This window comes from Dipteris shenzhenensis, chromosome 2, assembly GCF_047967505.1.
Source record: "Dipteris shenzhenensis isolate YYH24624 ecotype China chromosome 2, Dip_SZ_1.0, whole genome shotgun sequence".
Lineage (NCBI taxonomy): Eukaryota > Viridiplantae > Streptophyta > Polypodiopsida > Gleicheniales > Dipteridaceae > Dipteris > Dipteris shenzhenensis.
In genome coordinates this window covers 21,422,279-21,441,147 of record NC_141597.1, presented here as the reverse complement: position 1 = coordinate 21,441,147, position 18,869 = coordinate 21,422,279, and the positions used below count along the sequence as shown (strand labels likewise).

At 43.5% G+C, this 18,869-nt stretch overlaps 1 protein-coding gene across 3 annotated transcripts in view; it reads left to right on the top strand.

Annotated features, from left to right (window-relative positions):
* LOC147904475 (Metallopeptidase M24 family protein) overlaps positions 1-18,869 on the top strand; it is a 138,744-nt gene that overhangs the window by 64,615 nt on the left and 55,260 nt on the right. For all 3 annotated transcript variants that reach the window (XM_087386756.1, XM_087386754.1, XM_087386751.1), the window contains exon 11: positions 16,489-16,581. In XM_087386756.1, coding sequence (XP_087242882.1) covers positions 16,489-16,581 — 93 coding nt within the window. The remainder of the gene's footprint in view (positions 1-16,488; positions 16,582-18,869) is intronic.

Below are 18,869 nucleotides of genomic sequence, written 5' to 3'. Positions count from 1 at the left end.
AGATTGCAAGGAGGAATTGTGGGCTTGATCGACGTCTCTTACCAAAGGAGGCGGCTTTTTTTCTTCATTCTCTGGACACCAGCAAGAACGTGAAGCCATCGCTCATCATTTCGGTCCTGAAGTTATTCATCTCTTGATATATGTGGGTTTTCGACGAATGAAGTAGCTTGCTGGTCTGCATCAATTTGCTGCTGCAAAGAGGGCGTGAAGAGTTCGTCAGGAAAGAAGGAACAAGAATCTAAAGGAGCTGATTCCCATTTCTTTCTGTTGATCGAGCAAGTTGTACGAGAGTCAGTTGTGATTGATGCTGCTCAGAGAAAGCGTTTCAAATCTTCTAGGCTGATCGCTTCTAGTTGATGTTGCATTGAAAAGGATGTTTGGGCCTTGGAATCGTGTATCTACTTGTTGCTGTTCTGTGACTCCTAGCAGTCAGGAGAAGGATCGTTTGTTGGTGTGAAGCTGCTGAGTTTCCAGAATCGAATAGTTTGATTCAGCCTATCTCTGACTGGAGTTCTCATTTGGTGTTGACAGGCTGGAGTACCTTCAAATCTGCAAAGGATTCACTGTTTTTTTCTGAAGTGACGTCTTGGGAATTTCGATCTTAGGAGTGGGATTCATTGGTGGATTGAGTGCTCTCTGTTCTGGGGATTGTTTTCCTGAATTAACAGCAAGATCTGTGTTGTCTTGTGATTATTTGTTGTGAGGGAGTCTTGTGGTAGTGGTGGCTGGACACCTTGCTCTGAAGTGGTGTAAGCGCTCTAGTCTTGAGAGCCTCACTTGGTGTTTTGATCTACTTGGTTCCTGGCTCAGTTCATTCATTCCAAGGTGTACTTTGGAAGTGGCGTGATATATTTATTCCTTGAGTTACGTCCTAAAGAACATGAAGTGTTCTTTGGAGTGTTTGAATCTTGTAATGAAGAGAACCTCTGTTGAATAAATCAAGTGTTTTTTATCTGGAAACCTGTCACTTTTTTTCCCGTTAAATGATTCACTCTTAGGATAAAATATCTGAAGTCTTGTTAGTGAGGGAGCATTTCCTTTGGTTTGGGAGGAGTGGATAAGGTCATTGAGCTATTCTAGATTGCTTAGGGGCTGCCCGGTTTTCCCCCTTTTCTTTTATCAATGGGAGGATCACTTGGCTGAGCAGTGGCCCCTGCCGCAAGGGGGTGTGGGTCTCCACGTATGGGCTCTTGCTGCTCCTCCTCAGGTGCCTTTAAAAAAACCATCTCTCTCTCTCTCTCTCTCTCTTTGCGTCTAGCCCTCTGCCTGCGGCACTTTTGGGCCTGTTTGCTTGGTTTCTGTTTCTTTTTAACCTGGGTCCAATTCCCTTTTGAAGCACCCAGGGGGTCTGAGACTCCTACTACTCCTGTCTGGGGGGGTGTTGGGCTCTGGCCCGCTGACTCTGCCTGCTCTGCGGGGTGGGGGGGGGGGAGCTCGGCCTTGGCCGTGGGGGCAATCTTTGGCTAGGTGACCCATCTATCTGCGACGAAGACACTAGCCTGGTAACCTAGAAATCTCCACTCACTGGCGAAGTGTACCACCTTCGAGGGTCTCTAGGAGGATCAACTCTGGGAGGGCTCTTAACCACTACTCTGATCCTGGGGACCCTGTCATATGCTACCACTGATGCGGCCGAATGTGGCGGAGACTCCAGCACAATGCCAAATGCCCAACCAATGGAGGGGAAGATGGCTCTATATTCCTTTGGGAGACCTGGGAAGTGGAGCGTAACGGAAAAACGAAAACATGGTGTGTCGTGTGCATGTCCTCCACTGTTAACGCCATGGTACCAAGGAAAGAGGTACACCATATGCTCTTCCATAGATAGTGACTTCCTGGATGTGGTCACCCTCTAGTGCCAAGCTCACCTGGATCCACTCTCACACACTGTCGCCTTGTGGGTGTGAGGCCCACAATTCTGCCCACAATCACCTTGTCTTGGAGGGACCGAACTGCTTGTTGTACCTGTTGCTTGTCGGCTGAAGAAAGGAGGACCTTAATCATTGTGGGATTCGAGGGTGCTGCCATAGAGTCCCTCTAGCGAGACCAAAGGTCACCTCCAAGATCTTTCTCCTCCTAACAAACACAAATGCTCCTGTTGTGAATGAAGAAGAGGAAGGAAGGAGATGAAGAGGCGGAGAGGAGGTGAGGGGGAATGGAGAAGGCGGGGAGGAGGAGGCGGAGAAGGGAGGCGGAAAAGAAGCCGAAAGAGGCGGGGTGGAGAAAGCAGTGGGGGGGCCCAAGAATAGAGGCGTAGAGAGGGTGGGAAGGAGGCTGAGAGGGGGGCAGGGGAGGAGGTAGCAGAGATGGAGGTGAAGGTGGAGACGGGGAGGGAGATGCAGGCGGGATGGAGGTGGAGGTGGAGGTCGAGGAAGAGGTTGGGAAGGAGGCAGGGAGGGAGATGGAGGTGGAGGCGGGATGCAAGTGGGGGAGGAGGCAGAGGCGAGGGATGGCAAAAGGGCGGAGAGTAGGAGAGGAGAGGAGGCAGAGGCAGAGGCTGAAGGGTGGAGAGGAGGCAGAGGCGGAAGGGTGGAGAGGAGTCGGAGGCGGAAGGGCGGAGGGAGAAGGCGGGCAGGGTGGGTAGTGGGAGCGTCCAGGTTGCGGGATTGTGATAGCTTCTTACAATGCTTCAAGTTCAAGGATTGCAAGCTGTTTTTTTTTTTTTTTTCCAAAGGTTGTAAGCTGGTTTCTACAACATTGGACCCTAGTTTCTGTTTCTCCTATGAGGATGGGAGTGACCCATTTGATGCTACCCTTTACCTATAGGCTGTGGTCTGCATTATCTATTTATGTCACACCAGGCCTAACTTGCAGTATGCAGTGTTTCAGTTAAACAGGTTCATGTTCAAGTCCAGTATTCAGCATTGGAAAGCAGAAAACGTGTCTTCAGATACTTGCAAGGCATGCAGCATTTGGGACTGTTATATGATGCCTTCACAGATAGTGACAAGGCTAGTTGTTACAACACCAGTGTGTCTCACAGTGTCAATTGTTTCATGCTTGGCTCAATTGTTTCATGCTTGGCTCTTCATGTATTTATTGGTTCAGCAAGAAAAAAGTATCCTATAGTTGCTACTTCGAGTTGTGAAGCTGAATAGAGGGCAGCCTTCACAACCAATGTAGACTTTGTTTGTCTTTGCAAGTTACTTGCAGATGCCAGGCAACTTCTACCATGATCTACACTGACAGCCAGAGTTCTTTGCCCGTTACACATACCTGAGCCAATGCTGGACTTTACCTTCATTTCCTTGGTGCCTTTAGTATGTTAATTATGTTCAATGGGACTATAGTCCCTGGCACCTTGGGATCGTGAATGGCCATTTGTTTTCCTCCCTTTCTAGGCACATATATGGATACAAGGATATGCATCCAATTGTGGGAGAACTCGGTCTCTGGCAGCGAAGCGTACCAATGTTCATGGTGGTCCTCTCCTGCATCCTTTTCATTACATGCCTGGAACACATTCACTAAAGTGGTCCGTTGGGTATTGTCAGACTCGGCAGCAAATATATTACTGGACACAGGATGGGCTTTCCAAGTATGAAGGTTGACCCTCATGACCTGCTCGTCCTTATGCAGATATATCTTGTTCAAGCTCCAGTCACGGACCCCAATCCTGCAGTGCACATGAAAGGTCTCCCTAATATAATGTTGTAGCCGTCCGACTGGTCATAGAAATCCATAACCACAAACCATACTTGGTAGGTAAAACCGAAGGTCTTAATTTTAATCTTGACTTTCATGTGCCTATCAAGCACATGTAGGTGCACTATCATTATGTTCGAGAGCGACTTTTAGCTGGAGATATACGATTGTTCTACATTCCCATGGAGGATAACTTAGTAGGTATAATGAAGGGGAAGAAGGGGCCAAGTTAGAGGTCCTTTAGGTGGAAAATGTGAAGGGACTATATAAGTTCCCATCCACCCCCACCTCCTACTATGTACCTTTTGATGTGTCATCTAATCCTGTCTACTCTCCCTTCCTCCTTGTTGTATACGCTCACTCACTCTCTCTCTTCCCTACTCCCTCTCATTCTCTCCCTATGTCTTTCCTACCTCATTCTCTCTCTCTCTCCTACCCCTTCTCCTCCCTTCTTCCCCTACCTCTCTCCCCCTTCTGCTAGTCTATCCCCCTTTCTCCAAGTCTGTCCCTATCCCCTTTTCTACAGCTCCGACTCTTGCACCTAGCTTCCCCTTTAACCTTTCACTTCAGCTCCTACGTGAATGGCCGAGCGGTAAATCTGGCCTGAGAGAGAACCGCTATGGTCTAGCGAAGTACAGATGTAGGAGTCAAGAGTTTGGACTTGACTAAGGGCGCCTACGTCAGAGGCTTCAATTTGGAAAAACTAGCACTCCACAGCAGCCCACGAGCAAACAACAAATCCATGAGCAAGAGCCCTCCGACCAAAAGCAAACAACAACTAATCCGGAGCTCCACACCTATGTCATTGACGACAGTCTTATCCTCGAGCTGCCTGTCGCTACGCCCACGGGGTGCCCGTCCACACGCGACTGGAGCCTCCAGTCGTCGACAAATTGCTTGAGAAGAACTTCATCTCTCAGAGCACTTCTTCTTTTTCCTCTCCGGTGCTTCAAGAAGGATGGATCATACTGCATGTGCATTGATTACAGGGATCTAAATAAGGCTACTATCGAGAACAAGTTTCCAATCCCTAGGATAGATGACTTGTTGGATGGAACTCAAGGGGGCTCAGTTTTTCACAAAGATAGATTAGAGGTTTGGTTACCATCAAATCAGGGTGAAAGAAGGAGATGAGCACAAGATGGCCTTCCGCACAGAACGGGGCTTGTATGAATTCAAGGTGATGCCTTTTGGATTGACTAATGCACCAGCCACCTTCCAGGCATTGATGAACAAGATATTGGAGCAGATGCGTGCTAGTTTTCTTTGATGATATCCTCATTTATAACAATGATAGACAAGAGCACATTAAGCATATGAAGCAAGTGCTGGAAATTTTTAGGATGCATCAACTTTATGCAAAAGCCAGCAAATGCACTTTTATGGCAAAGGAGGTTGAGTACCTGGGGCATATTGTGAGTAGACGTGGCATTCGGGTGGATCCCGCAAAGGTGAAATGCATCAAAGATTGGCCACAACCACAAAATCCCACCCCAGTTGAGAGGATTTTTAGGTCTTGCTTCCTTCTACAGGCGCTTTATTCGCAAATTTGTCAAGAGGGTAGCTCCTCTTACTGACCTCTTGAAGAAGGATGCTTTTCGGTGGTCAAAGGAAGCACAACACAGCTTTGAAGACCTGAAATTTTCTCACTCATGCACCTATCTTGGTATGCCTTGATTTTTCGCGTCCTTTCATTGTGTAGGCAGATACCAGTAGCAAAGGATTGGGGGCTGTTATGAGGCAAGAACACAGGGTAATAGCCTTTGAAAGTAGGAAGTTTGATGCCAAAGAACTCAATTTGCATGTTTATGATTAGGAGATGCTGGCTATTTTGCATGCTTTCAAGAAATGGCACCACTATCTGTACGGAAGTAAAATTAAGGTGAAAATAGATCATAGGACACTCAGATTCTTCCTCACTTAGCCAAATTTGTCATATAAGCAGAAGAGGTGGTTGGCTGCAGTTCAATCCTATGATTTTGACATTGAGTATAGAAAAGGGAAGGAAAATGTGGTTGCAGATGCCTTGTCTAGGATGTGGGCTTGCAATTGTCTGCTATCTCTACCATATATTAGGAGTGGATTCATGGCATTCAGCAAGAGTATATGCAGAATTCTAAGGCAGCTCCCATATTTTCAGATTTGCAGAAGCCTTCTAGTCAGGGTCATCCAGATTTCAAATTGCATAATGGGCTGTTGTGGTGCCAAGACAGGATTTATATAGTGCCATAATCAAAATACCGCGAGTTGGTTTTGCAAGAAATGCACTCCTCTCCCATGGCTGGACATGCGGATATCACTAAAACATATGAAAGAATCAAGCAGAGCTTTACTTGGGAAGGCATGTGGAGAGATGTGGTTAAATACGTGGCTGAATGCTTGCCTTGACAATAGAATAAAGTAGACAACAAATTACCCACATGTCTCTTGCAGCCATTACCCATTCAAGAGGGAAAATGGATGCACATAGCAATGGATTTCATCACAGGTTATCCTTCTACAGAGAAGGGATGGGACAACATTTTTGTTGTGGTGGATAGAATGACAAAACAGGCCCATTTCATACCCACTAAGAACTGGTATTCAGCATCACAGGTTGCTTGGCAATTCATTGAGCATGTCTTTAAGCATCATGGTTTCCCTCAGGAAATTGTCAGTGAGAGAGATGCAAAGTTTATGGGTCACTTTTGGCAGGGGATATTTACAGTAGTGGGTACTTTACTCACACCTGGCACTGCTTACCATGTTGAGACTGATGGACAGTCAGAAAGGGTGAACAAATGGGTGGAGGAATATTTGAGACATTTTTGTCATGATACTCAGAAGTCTTGGGATAAATGGTGGTCACCCGCTGAATTTCGCTACAACAGCATGAGCCCTTTTGAGGCAATGTACGGATGCAAGGTCGGGATGCTTTCTTCAATTGCTGACATGGCTGTGAAAAATCAGCAAGCACGGAATGACTTGGAGGGGATGGATGCCCTTCTGCAGTTGGCAAAAAAGAATATGCAAGATGCCCAAGCCAAGCATAAGAAATATGCAGATGAATGCATGAGATATTATTCTTTGAAAGAGGGAGATTATGTGCATTTGCGTCTCCATAAGAACCGTTATGCCTCACTGAAAAGTAATACCAACACAAAGCTTGCTCATAGATATCATGGTCCTTACAGGATCATCCGCAAGGTTGGAGAGGTAGCATATCAGTTGGAGCTACCCAGTACCTCCAAGATCCATAATGTTTTCCATTGTCTTTGCTGAAACCACATGTTGGACAACATGTCCATGTTCTTCCAGAGTTGCCACCTATGGATGAAGAGGGCCACATCCTCTATGTTCCGAAGCGCATCGTGGGTTTCAGAGACCATGTACTCCGAAACAAGGCCTACGTAGAGTATCTTATCAAGTGACAGGGACTCCTTGAGGATGAAAATTCATGGCAGCCAAGAAGCATTGTACAGGACCACCCCTATCTCCTACCGGATTGATTAGTAGTTGCTGTTTGCTGCACTTTTGGACAGCCATGCTGTGAAATATTGAGGGCAAAATTCTATGGGAAGGGATGGTTGTAATGAAGGGGAAAAAGGGGCCGAGTTAGAGGCCCTTTAGGTGGAAAATGTTGAGGGACTATATAAGTCTCCATCCACCCCCTACTATGTACCTTTTGATGTGACATCTAATCCTATCTACTCTCCCTTCCTCCTTTTGCCTACGCTCGCTCACTCTCTCTCTTCCATACTCCCTCGCATTCTCTCTCTCTCTCTTTCCTACCTCATTCTCTCTCTCCTACCCCTTCTCCTCGCTTCTTCCCCTATCTCTCTCCCCCTTTTGCTAGTCTATCCCCCTTTCTCCAAATCTGTACATAACCCCTTTTCTATAGTAGGTCTCTTCACGGAGGCTCTACCATGACCTAAGTTTCAAGCTTTTCGGCAAGCTTTACACTTGGCACCATTTGTTGCGCTAGTTCTCTATACCGTCATAGGGTGCTATATTGACGAATATGTGCAACCATGATATAGCTTCTTGGTATACATGAGATGTATGTAGAATACTTCAGCCGCCATGGAGGGGGGTTTGTTGACACATAGTCGTGGTATGGCCGTGTAGGCTAGTTAGGACACTCACTCCTATTGGGACACCTAGTACACGTATGGCAATTTATCTTGTACTTTTTTATTATGTTTCTTCAGCTTGTTGTCTTCCCCTTACAGTCCAGTCTTCTGCTTACATTCCAGCTTTCTTCCATTTCATCCTCATCCAATAGGAAGCGGACCCTCTCTTCTAACTAGATCATGGCATATAATGAGAATTACCAAGTGGCCAGCCATGATCATCATGGATACTGCCATTCCACATGACAAGGTGCCTATTAATCTCTTCTTGAGAGGAGGGGGGAACTCTCTAAAGAGTGCTCCTAAAGTTGGCCCAAGCTTTTCGGATAGTAGCCATAAGAGGGGAGGGGGGCTCTGAGATGGACTGAGGTAAAAATCTACCTGGTGCCATCCATTCAATCTCTACCCTTAGAGGGAGAGTAGGATTGAATGCATGTAATGAAATTTTTTTTCCCAAGATTCCTGTCTTGGCAAGAGCGCTCTGACCACCACCTTGCATAATCAGCTCTGCTTTGTAAGTCTAGATCTATTATATCGAGGCCTCCTTCCCACGTGGATAGGATCAAAGTCTCCCAAGACAGCCTGGCTCCGGTGTCTACTAAACCATCTAGACCACTTCAAAGAAATTCTTTGTAGGCCTTTCGAGCTGAGTGATGTAGTTCCTCAACCATGTTGTGGCTAGCAATACTTAGTTGATCACCACCACCCTGGAAGCAAGATTAGGCTTGGCTCTCCAACACCGGTGAATCCAAGTGAAACCAAAATCAGCCCCCAAATTGGAGTGTCCTAATCATTAATCCAAAAGACATTAGATTTATTCCAATTAATACTTGCACCTGCTGCCGCCGCGAACAAAATAAATCCAAGGCTGCCTTGAAAGAAGAGACGTTTTATGGAGTGGAACCTGTGTATCTTTCCGTGAATATATCTCCTACAAAATGCAATATGCGATTGTATAGGATCCAAAGCATCCATCATGTTAATTGTGCAAGGACTTTTGGGGTTAATGTCAGCCAACCTTCTATGCATAGGGTGTATAATAGGCTGTTTTGATGTGGAACAGCCTTCACATTTGCTACATGAGCCCATGAGTTCGTTAAATGGAACCTTTATAGTGCAAATGCTTTTGTGAAGGTTTACATCATTCCCTTCATCACGTAAGGTTGAAACAAAAAGCAAGTTCTTTCAAGGACTAGGCACATATTTGGCATTCTTCAAATACTTCACCTCTTTTGGACATATCAGCTTTTAAACATTTTTAACTTCCATTGCACCACTCGAAGATTGTCCTAATAACTAAAACCATCCCTAGTAAACCAGATGTTATGGTTCGAGCATTCATTTAAAAATGATGAAACCAATGGTGTAGTAGAGTTCACAATTGTTGCCAGGCAAGTTGCTTGTAGCTCCTCTTTTCAAATTGATATTCTTGTGGCACATTGTTGGGGGATACTAGCATCCTTGAGCTTTTAGTTGTGTGGCTTGACACGGGTTACACTTTGAACTTTTGGTTCTCAAAGAAATGTCTAGGCTTTTTGCATTCTTTAAGGACTCCTCATCAATTGTAAGGTCCACCCTACGTCAGCGCATGGTTCTTTATGGACGGGTATGGACATCAAACGGTGAAGACCCTTTTTTTAATTACTTTATTGAGCGAGGTTTGGACCTTTGGTAGATTTGGAAGCTACTTAAATACCTATCTATGTAGATGAAGAACTCCTTGGTGGTGGGAGCAAGTGAGACTATTCTTAATTGCAGCTAATGTTCCTTGCAAAGAAAGAGTTTAGGTAGATTAATATTTGAAGGGTTGAAAATTACCTACACTCACAATTATGCCAGCCTAAGACTAAACTGAGAAGTGAAAGGAAAGAAGACTCTTATTGCTTGCGAAAATACTCAGAGCCAAATGACATTCTTGGTCCCCCTCATTGCTATGTGCGTTGTTGGAGGACCTACATTCATTCCATAGAGAAAACAAGCACTACAACTTACAGATCACCCTCATGATCTTCTTGGCATCGAACTATCAACGAACCATCATGTATATGAGCTGTAGAGTGAGGCGAAACTGCCATGAGAGCATCTTGTCTATCACGGACCTGCCATCCTGAAACTCGAGCAAAGAGAGAATGAGGGCGCAATCAGTGGAAAGAATATAGTCACCACCATGCATGCCACATGGCAGCCGTCCGTGAATTATCAACAAACCATCGTGTATATAAGCTGCAGAGGGAGCCGAAACTGCCATTCACCGACCTACCATCTCGAAACTCGAGCCAAGAGGGTACATGTAAAAGATTTTATTTTTGGATTGAATGATCGGATCAAGGTGGAAGTTCGGGCTAAGTATGCGAACATGCTAGATGAAGCAATTGCCATAGCCTTGAACTATGAGGATGCCAAAGGAAACATAACAATTGGATTTGTGCAGGTTGGGACTCGGTATGAGTATCCGAAGAAAATTGGCTTTAAGAAGAAGTGGGTTAGCAAAGGGAGTGTCTCACATCCTAGTGGCCAAGTTAAGCAGGCGAAGCAAGTTGAGACTCCTTCTAAACCAAGTACCACCATTGGGGTGAAAAGAAAAGTAACACCAATGGCAGCCCGGGCTTGGTCAAAATCTTCTTTGACCCCAAAGCAAGAAGAGAAAGCGAGGAGAGAAAGCTTGTGTTTTGGATGCCTTCAGCCTCATTGGATAGATTGTCCACAAAACAAGGATCGTTGGATGATTGAGATGGTAATCTTAGAATGTGACGTAGAGATGGAGGGAAGTCCCAGAGCAGAACAAATGCAGATTTAGCTAGCAGGATCTTCTCAGAGGTCAGTACTTGTTTTGTTATGTATGTCTATTGCTAAGCTGGTAAACAATGCACGTGATAATATCCTATCAAAGCCCACAACAACGGGTATACAGCCTTTAATGATACGAAGCTAATTAAGATGAAGGGGCAAGTAACCAATCATGACGTCATTGTGTTGTTTGATCAGCGCCAACACACAATGTAACTAACTCCAAGCTTGTAAAGAGGCTGAAATTAGAGACTAGCCCATCTTACTATGCATATATAGTCAGAATGGCAGATGGAATTTTAACTGAAGTATGGGACCAAAGGGTTACCTAGTTGGAACTTCGAATTCAAGACTATGTGGAGAAGCTTGATTTCAAAATAACAAGGCTTGCTCACACAGATATAGCCTTGGGTAAGGCTTGGCATTCTAGGAAGAATCCAACGATAGATTGGAAAAACATTTATCAATTCAAGATGAATGACGTGTTGTATGTCTTGCGAGGTGAAAAGGATTTACCTCAGGGACCGTTGGCTTCCGTAATGGAAGTTCGAAAAACTCAAGAGGAGTTGTGGTTTCTTTTTGTACAGCATCAGTAGAGCCGATTGATGGTCCATCGGCTAGCACTGATGTTACCCAAGATGAGGAAATGGCCAAGTTGGCTGATCAAATAGCAGAGGAGTTCTCTGATTGTTTTAGGGATGAGTTGCCTTATGGGTTATCTCCACAGTGGAATGTTCAACATAAGATTGAACATATCCGGGGGCACCTGTAAATAGGCCTCCCTATAGATTAAGTTTTACCGAAGAAGCGGAGGTGCAAAGACAACTGGAAGAATACCTTAGGCTGGGGCAGATTCAGCCCAGTTTCTCACCTTTTGCTTCGCCAGTAATATTGAAGAAAAAGAAAGATGATTCTTTCCACCTAGTGTATAGATTATAGAGCACCAAATAATATCACTATTAAGCACAGGTATCCGATGGCTTGGATCAATGACCTGCTAGATGCATTACATGGGGCCATAATTTTCAGCAAGATAGATCTTAAGTGTGGCTACCATCAGATCCATATTAGAGCCGAGGATGTGCATAAGATCGCTTTTAAAAGTAGGTTTGGACATTATGAGTTTTTGGTAATGCCATTTGGACTTATCAATGCTCCAGCTACGTTCGTCATGCTTATGAACGATTTACTACATTCGTATATTGGGAAGTTTGTAGTACATTTTATTGACAACATTCTTTTTTTCAGCAAAAGTATTGCTGAGCATCACGAACACTTGAGAATAGTGTTCAGTACTTTGAGGAAAGCCAGTCTGTATGTAAATAAAAAGAAAACTGTGCTGTGCATGGTAAGACCTAAATATTTAGAATTCATTATAACTCCTAAGGGGGTGGAAATGGATCCATAGAAAGTGGCTGCAATACTGACTTGGCCTATCCCTCAGAGTTTGACCGCTTTGCGATCATTCTTGGGATTTGTTCAATTTTATCAAAGGCATATCAAAGGATATTACGAGATAGTATCGCCATTGACTGATTTGACCTCAAATAAAGTACCTTTTATATGGGGACTGAATCAACAAGAAAGTTGTAATGCCATAAAACAAGTTGTGGTCTTAGGACGGCCTATCCCTCAGAGTTTGACCGCTTTGCGATCATTCTTGGGATTTGTTCAATTTTATCGAAGGCATATCAAAGGATATTCCGAGATAGTATCGCCATTGACTGATTTGACCTCAAATAAAGTACCTTTTATATGGGGACTGAATCAACAAGAAAGTTGTAATGCCATAAAACAAGTTGTGGTCTTAGGACCAATGTTAAAATTAGTTGATCCTCGGAAACCATTTTTCATAGAAACCGATGCGAGTGGCATTATGGTAGGAGCAGTTCTCCTTCAAGAGTGAAGATCGGTAGCCTTTGAAAACAAGAAGCTTTCTCCCTCTCAACGAAACTGGCCAACTCATGAATTGGAGTTATATGCCGTTGTCCATGCTTTGAAAACATGGAGAGTTTTATGTTGATGTTGATCATGATAATCTGAAACATTTTTGTAAACAACCTGACTTGAGAGGCCGCCAAGCTAGGTGGGCAGAACTCATGCATGAGTTTAACGTGACGATTCGGTACCAAAGAGGGAAGGATAATAAAGTTGTTGATGCGTTGTCACACATTATGCATAATATGAGTTTCACGGTATTACAGAGTGCTCTAGTGGTGGAGATTAGAGAAACTCGAAAGATGGACGAGTTCGCGTCCAGAGCCTTTGGCCTAAGGCTTATGTACTTAAACCTGGGGAAAAGGATGACCTAGTATCTAGAAAAGACCAAATGTATGCAAGATATATCATAGGGAATGGTATGTTGAAAAGAAATGGCAAGATAGTAGTACCTAATCGGAATGATCTTAGGCAGAGAGTCATTCAACTGTGCCATGATAGCCCCTGTGCGGGACATCCATGAGTCGAGAAGATGTATGATCTCGTGAAACGAGATTTCTTTTGGCCAAAAATGAAAAAACATATTCATGAATATGTGACATGTTGTTTTTCGTGTCAAGTGAGTAAAGCAGAGCGGGTGAAGCGACCCAGACTTTTACAACCCTTGGAAATACCACTAGGTAGGTGGGAGAGCATTTTCATGGATTTTATAGTAGCTGGTCTGCCTGGACCTCACATTTCTTTTGGATTACTCACTTAATTATACCCTTAAGAGTACATATCCTAGCTGTGGCACTCATGAGAAAATCGGATGTAATAGCGAAGCTTGGATTCCATTACCTGTCGCACAAGGACACCGGCCACCTTACATCTCTCACAAGCATGCAATGCCTATACCTCCTTGTCGTGTGAGCTCAGATCTCTGGGGCTTCTCTCTATCTTCTCCTCCCCCATGTTTTTCCACTTTCCTCCACCTAGATCTTGTATTCTTTCCTTTCCTCTCCCCATTGATGCTAACCTAGCTTGCATTAGCATTCACGCAGCTCGTATGGTAGCCTTTTTCTTTTCGGACAATTGGGCGATGCCACTCATCAGGTTAACTCTTATGGCGTGCAAAATCCTTCCATCGCTTTGTGCCATCGATGATTGACCAATTATTTTTGGACTGCAGTGTTTTGAAGCACTAAGGACTGAGTTGGGAATGAGTAGTGGGGATCGTCTAGAAACGGATGGTCAGACGGAAATAGTCAACCAGACTTTAGAGGATATGCTTAGAGCATATGCTTCGTTGAGGCAACATATGTGGGACAAGTGGTTGCCATTGTTAGAATTTCCCACCCTCAGCTTTCATTGTATCTGTTTTTTGGCATCCTTATAGACCCTTTGGTTTTTCATAGATGTTAATAAGCTTTCTTTGTTTCTTTCTTTCTCTCCTCGTCTCATGACCTAAGCCTTCTCTTGACTTGTGGAGAGCAAGTGCCACTAGATTCTTTAGAAACTTCTCGCTGGAGTCATGTAATATTTGGAGACCATTTAATTTTTGTAGCCACCAAACTCCTTGCAAGTGATTCATCACTTGGATGCATTGGTTTGTTATATGGTTGATTTTCCGACTACATCATTGGTTTGTCCCAATGTTGGCTCGTTGGTTGCATGAGTGGTCCATCATATGGTTGATTGATTCCAACTTTATTGGATGTCACCTGAAGAAACATGGTTTGCCATATGGTTCATTGGTCTCCTACATGGTTTTTGTACCTCATCCCATCAAAGATGACATGAACAAGGACAGATTTTTTATGCGCATATACAATCCACAGCAGCGACCTAGTTATACATAAAATGGTTACTTAACTATTTTTCCATGCAGCTGAGCTGTGGATGCCATGTCTCTCGAATCTGGTATGCTTTCCTATTGGCATTTGTGCCATCTACAGTAAATGACATGCTAAGGTCTTGCTCAAATAATCTCTTTACTATCTTTCCACCCTCTGGAATATTCCATTGATTTCATGAAGCATGACTCGCATATATAATGTAACCCATAATTCAACAAAGTGTCACATCCTTACCATTCTGTGCTTTGCATCTTATTTCTATCCAAACATAGCAATCAGCTTATGGAGAGATTCCAACAACTAAGGATTGTAGGCTTACTGTAAAGCAATATCTCAGTTTAAAAATTGCCCACAGCAGTTTCTGTGCCTGGACCTTGTAGATGATAGCGAGATTCTGTTTAGAAATCATTCACACTTTGAGGAGCTAATGGAACAGATATTTTGGTGATCCTTAAAGGGTTCCCCTGCTCACAAGTAGTGCTGGAACAGCGCCACTGGCAGCTTAGTCGCACTGCCCCATGCTTTTGAATCACTGCCCAGGTGCATTAACTCCAGCGTTGCAGTGCCAGCCCAGCGATGGCCAAAAACACTATTCCAGCCCAGCCTTGGAGAGGGGATCCGGTGGGAGATGATGTCAATAGACATTCTATTTTTTGGGAGAGATTTGAAGAAGATATTTGGCAGTTTTTTAGGGACCTCCTATGAAGGTGTTTTTTGCTGTATTCTTTCCACGAATGCGTTGCTCTGTATGAATTGGTAGGCTTATAACACTCTTCCATTGACCAGGTGAAACCCTCAGCATCATTGGATGCAAACCTCCTCACCATTGTCTCTTGCATGTTTTAAAGTGATGTTTTCTGAGATTTCAGAAAGACACTCTTGTTGTTGTTTAAAGAAAAAAATATTAAATGGGGGGGAGGCTTGGGGAGATCTATTCTAGGGTATATTGACTTGGCTCTTTTCAAGGATATGTAGCATATGCTCTCCTGCATGTTTAAACAGAGACATGCATTACTAACATGGAGTTCTTGGATCTTCACAATCTGAAGATCTTTCTTATTATAGCTACATTGTAGATGATGCTGAGCTCAGTGTTTGATTAGTACTTTATGTACCTTCCCAGATCTGATAGCCCATAGCCATGTCCTGATTGGCCAACCTAGATTATGTGAATGTTTTCATCAACAGAATGACTGCAGGCATATTTGGGCACATGCTAAGAATTTTGTGGCATCCACTTCAGAGATACCTTTACTTTTAGACATTTTGATTCAACGCACAGCTAAACTTGTACGGTCTATAGCTTTTACTAGTCATACAATTTTTAGGTTGTATATTGATATCACCCACTGTGGATGCGTTCATGGGAGTATATGTGAAGCCAAAGATACTGAGTATGTGTATAGTGAAGAATAAGTACTTGTATGATTTAAGAGAGTGATAGAGTCTACAAGGGTTGGATACATGGCTCACCACACAATATTTGAGATTTTGGGTGATGCCATAAAAAATGGGGCGTGAATTTCCACCATCTGTAAATGTGAACAGGGTAGGTGCTTGTTGTTGGATCCCAAAGTTAATCCAACTTTAAAAAATAATGGATCCTTTTTGTTAGTAGTGAGAAATATGAATTGTAACAAACTTCAAGATGCCAGTTTAGATTAACCTGAAAAGTAAAATTTTACACTATTCATTTGTACCACCCTCAACCCCATGGGGGTTATTGCATTCTTAAATTGCAGAGCACTTTTAAAATAAAGTGCAGTTTTACAATTCTCCAGTTGATCTTTATAGGTGCACTTTTAAAATTCTCCAGCTCATCTTAGTTGGAGTGATTTTTAAATATCACTAATCAGTTGGAATGATTCCTGCCTTGCTCAGCACATGACATGTGATTTTGGTTTGCAAGAAATAACGTGTGCTTTTTGATAGGATCCTTCACCAAATTTGCAGGGTTATCATTGTTAGCTATCCATCTTAAGCATATACGGAGCTGCATTTACTTTTACCCATGTATGATCTCTGAAAATACTATATGGTAGGGAGACTATCTTGTGGCTTGTCTCACTCTTTTGTTACCCACCTTTTGTGTTTTGTAAAACAGGGACAGTCTCTGACATAGATTCAACTTGGTGTTTGTAACCAGTATTTTTTATGGCCTTGTGCAGAACTTGTTAGTGGTTCGTGAAATGGAAACCTCAAACCGTTTTGGGGGTATAACTTATCTGGGATTTGAAAAGTTGACATACGTTCCTATTCAGGTTATTGTATTACTATCTATTTTCTTTCCAGCTCCAAATGTTGTCAGGCTTGTACCTTATGCGTGATGATTTTTCGAAATAAACAGTATGCCAAAACCTTAGTGGGGCGTGAAGACCCAGTAATCGTGCATTGGGTGATTTCTCTTTGCCTATGTATTGTTTCATATTTATGTTTGGTTGAACAGGCCTTTTCTTAACATTTTTGTGTGAGTTAGCGATGGACTTGTCTTTGTCCTATTTCATGTGCGTATATTGCATTTATTTCTATACATGATAATTTTTACTGTGGGCAGGTTCTGAAGAATGAAAACTGAATGTTCATGTTGTATTACACAATGTACATGCAATCCTATTTTCAAGATGCTTACTAAAGACATTAGGCATTAGAGTTGTGGATAATCTACGAACTATTTTCAGAAAATCATAGAAAATATACACACTTTCCCATACAGGCACTTTTAGATCCTTAAGTTTGGACAGACATGGTGTAAGTATATAGTTAATTTAAGAAAATGTCTTTGACCTTCCCTAATATGCAGAGAGAACAGATTATTGATTATGGTAAATTTCACATAATGGAGAAGGTGACGTGACTGAAAACTCTTCTCATACAATGGACTTTTTTGAGAATGCGATACAGAGGACACTCCTCAAAATACCTACTCAAATGTATTAGGTGAGCTCATAGCAGCCTCTCTCCCTCCCTCCACCAGTCCCTCAGCTCAGCCCGCAAACCCCTCTGTTCAGCCCCACCACCCCCTCGCTCAGCCCCACAACCTCCTCGCCTCAACCCTGTGACCCCGTCCTCCTGCATCGACACCAATGCTTGGTGTAGGGCTACCATCGGGCATTGAAGGTTAGCCTTTTGTTGCTTGCAACTGTCCAGGTTTTTCCTGTATGGTGAATACCAGAGCCCAAGCGTCTACCATGCCTAAGAAGTTGACGTTTTCTGGAGCTCTCGCCTCATGGGTGAGACCCTCAGGACAGAGAGATGCATCTTCTCCAAGAGATTAACAAGCTGCAGGTGGAGAAGGTGACATTGAAGAAGACCCATGCCAGCGTTCAGACCTGTCTTGCCACACTTGAGGGCAATTCTGACCCCACTGTTCAGGAAGTTGCCAACAATGTAAAGCCCAAGACGTGGAGAAATCCCAGCTGCCAAGGAGGAATTCATTGAAGCCAAGCAATGTATGATGAAGCGATTTCTACCATTAGAGAGGATGATTTTCGTCAAGCTTTGTCACGCTACATACACGCAGGTGCTTGCCTGAAAGATGGCATCCAGTTGATGTAATTGAGCCCGAAGAAATTGAAGCTGAAGGTTACATCAGTGAGGTGGAGGAGATGAAAATAAGAATGTCCTGGCCCCTCCCATTCATAGACTTTAGTGAGCCATGAGCTATAGAAGCCAAAGGCCAACAAGCTGTCGTGAAAAATCATAATTAACAAGAAAAAATTGCAGTCCTGAAGCAGTCCAAGCCACTCAGAGTACCCAGCAATGGATCACAAATGAACTTGCTCCCACACAAGTCAAGGAAAAGGAAGGAGGATTGGCCACAGTCAAAGCTTCTTGGGAAGCTGGAAATTGGGTGGTCTACTGCAAAGAAATTTTGAGGAATTTCGCAAACCACGATCTTCATCACCATGATGAGGATACATATCTTGTTGTTTTTAGTACTTCTTATATCAAATCCATGGTATTAGTATTTTTGCACAATTACCACGTCCCACTCCTTCCACAATTTTCAATGCCCATGGTGTCAAACATGTAATTTTGAAGTGAGGAGCTACTCATTACATTGCATATGGAATAAGTACCATGGCTCCAATTTTAGCAAATCTTTTTAATAAAGTGGTTTGCATGGATCCTTAACACCATCACTCCCATTCACAAGTTAGGGGATCCCATGAGCTCGGTGAACTACATGACCATTATGATTGGGCATGTCATGTCCAAGGTCTATGCATTAATGCTCGACACATAGGTTAGCAATTTTGCAGAGCTCCAAGGACTCAGGGCCGAGCGATAGGCAGGCTTCAAGTCCAATCATGCGACTCTAGATCACATACTCACACTTGGGGTGTCATTGAGGAGGCCAGAGCACAGAGACAGAGGGTTTATCTTGGTTTGTGGATTTTTGCAAGTGTTTAACATGGTGCCGAGAGCTCGCCTCATCAGACGTTTGTAAGCTCTAGGTTGTGATTAGGAGATCATTTGGCTAGTCATGGCATTCTATGAGAGAGTTTCAGGCAGGGTCTGGACAACAAGTACAGGGTGGATAGAGGAG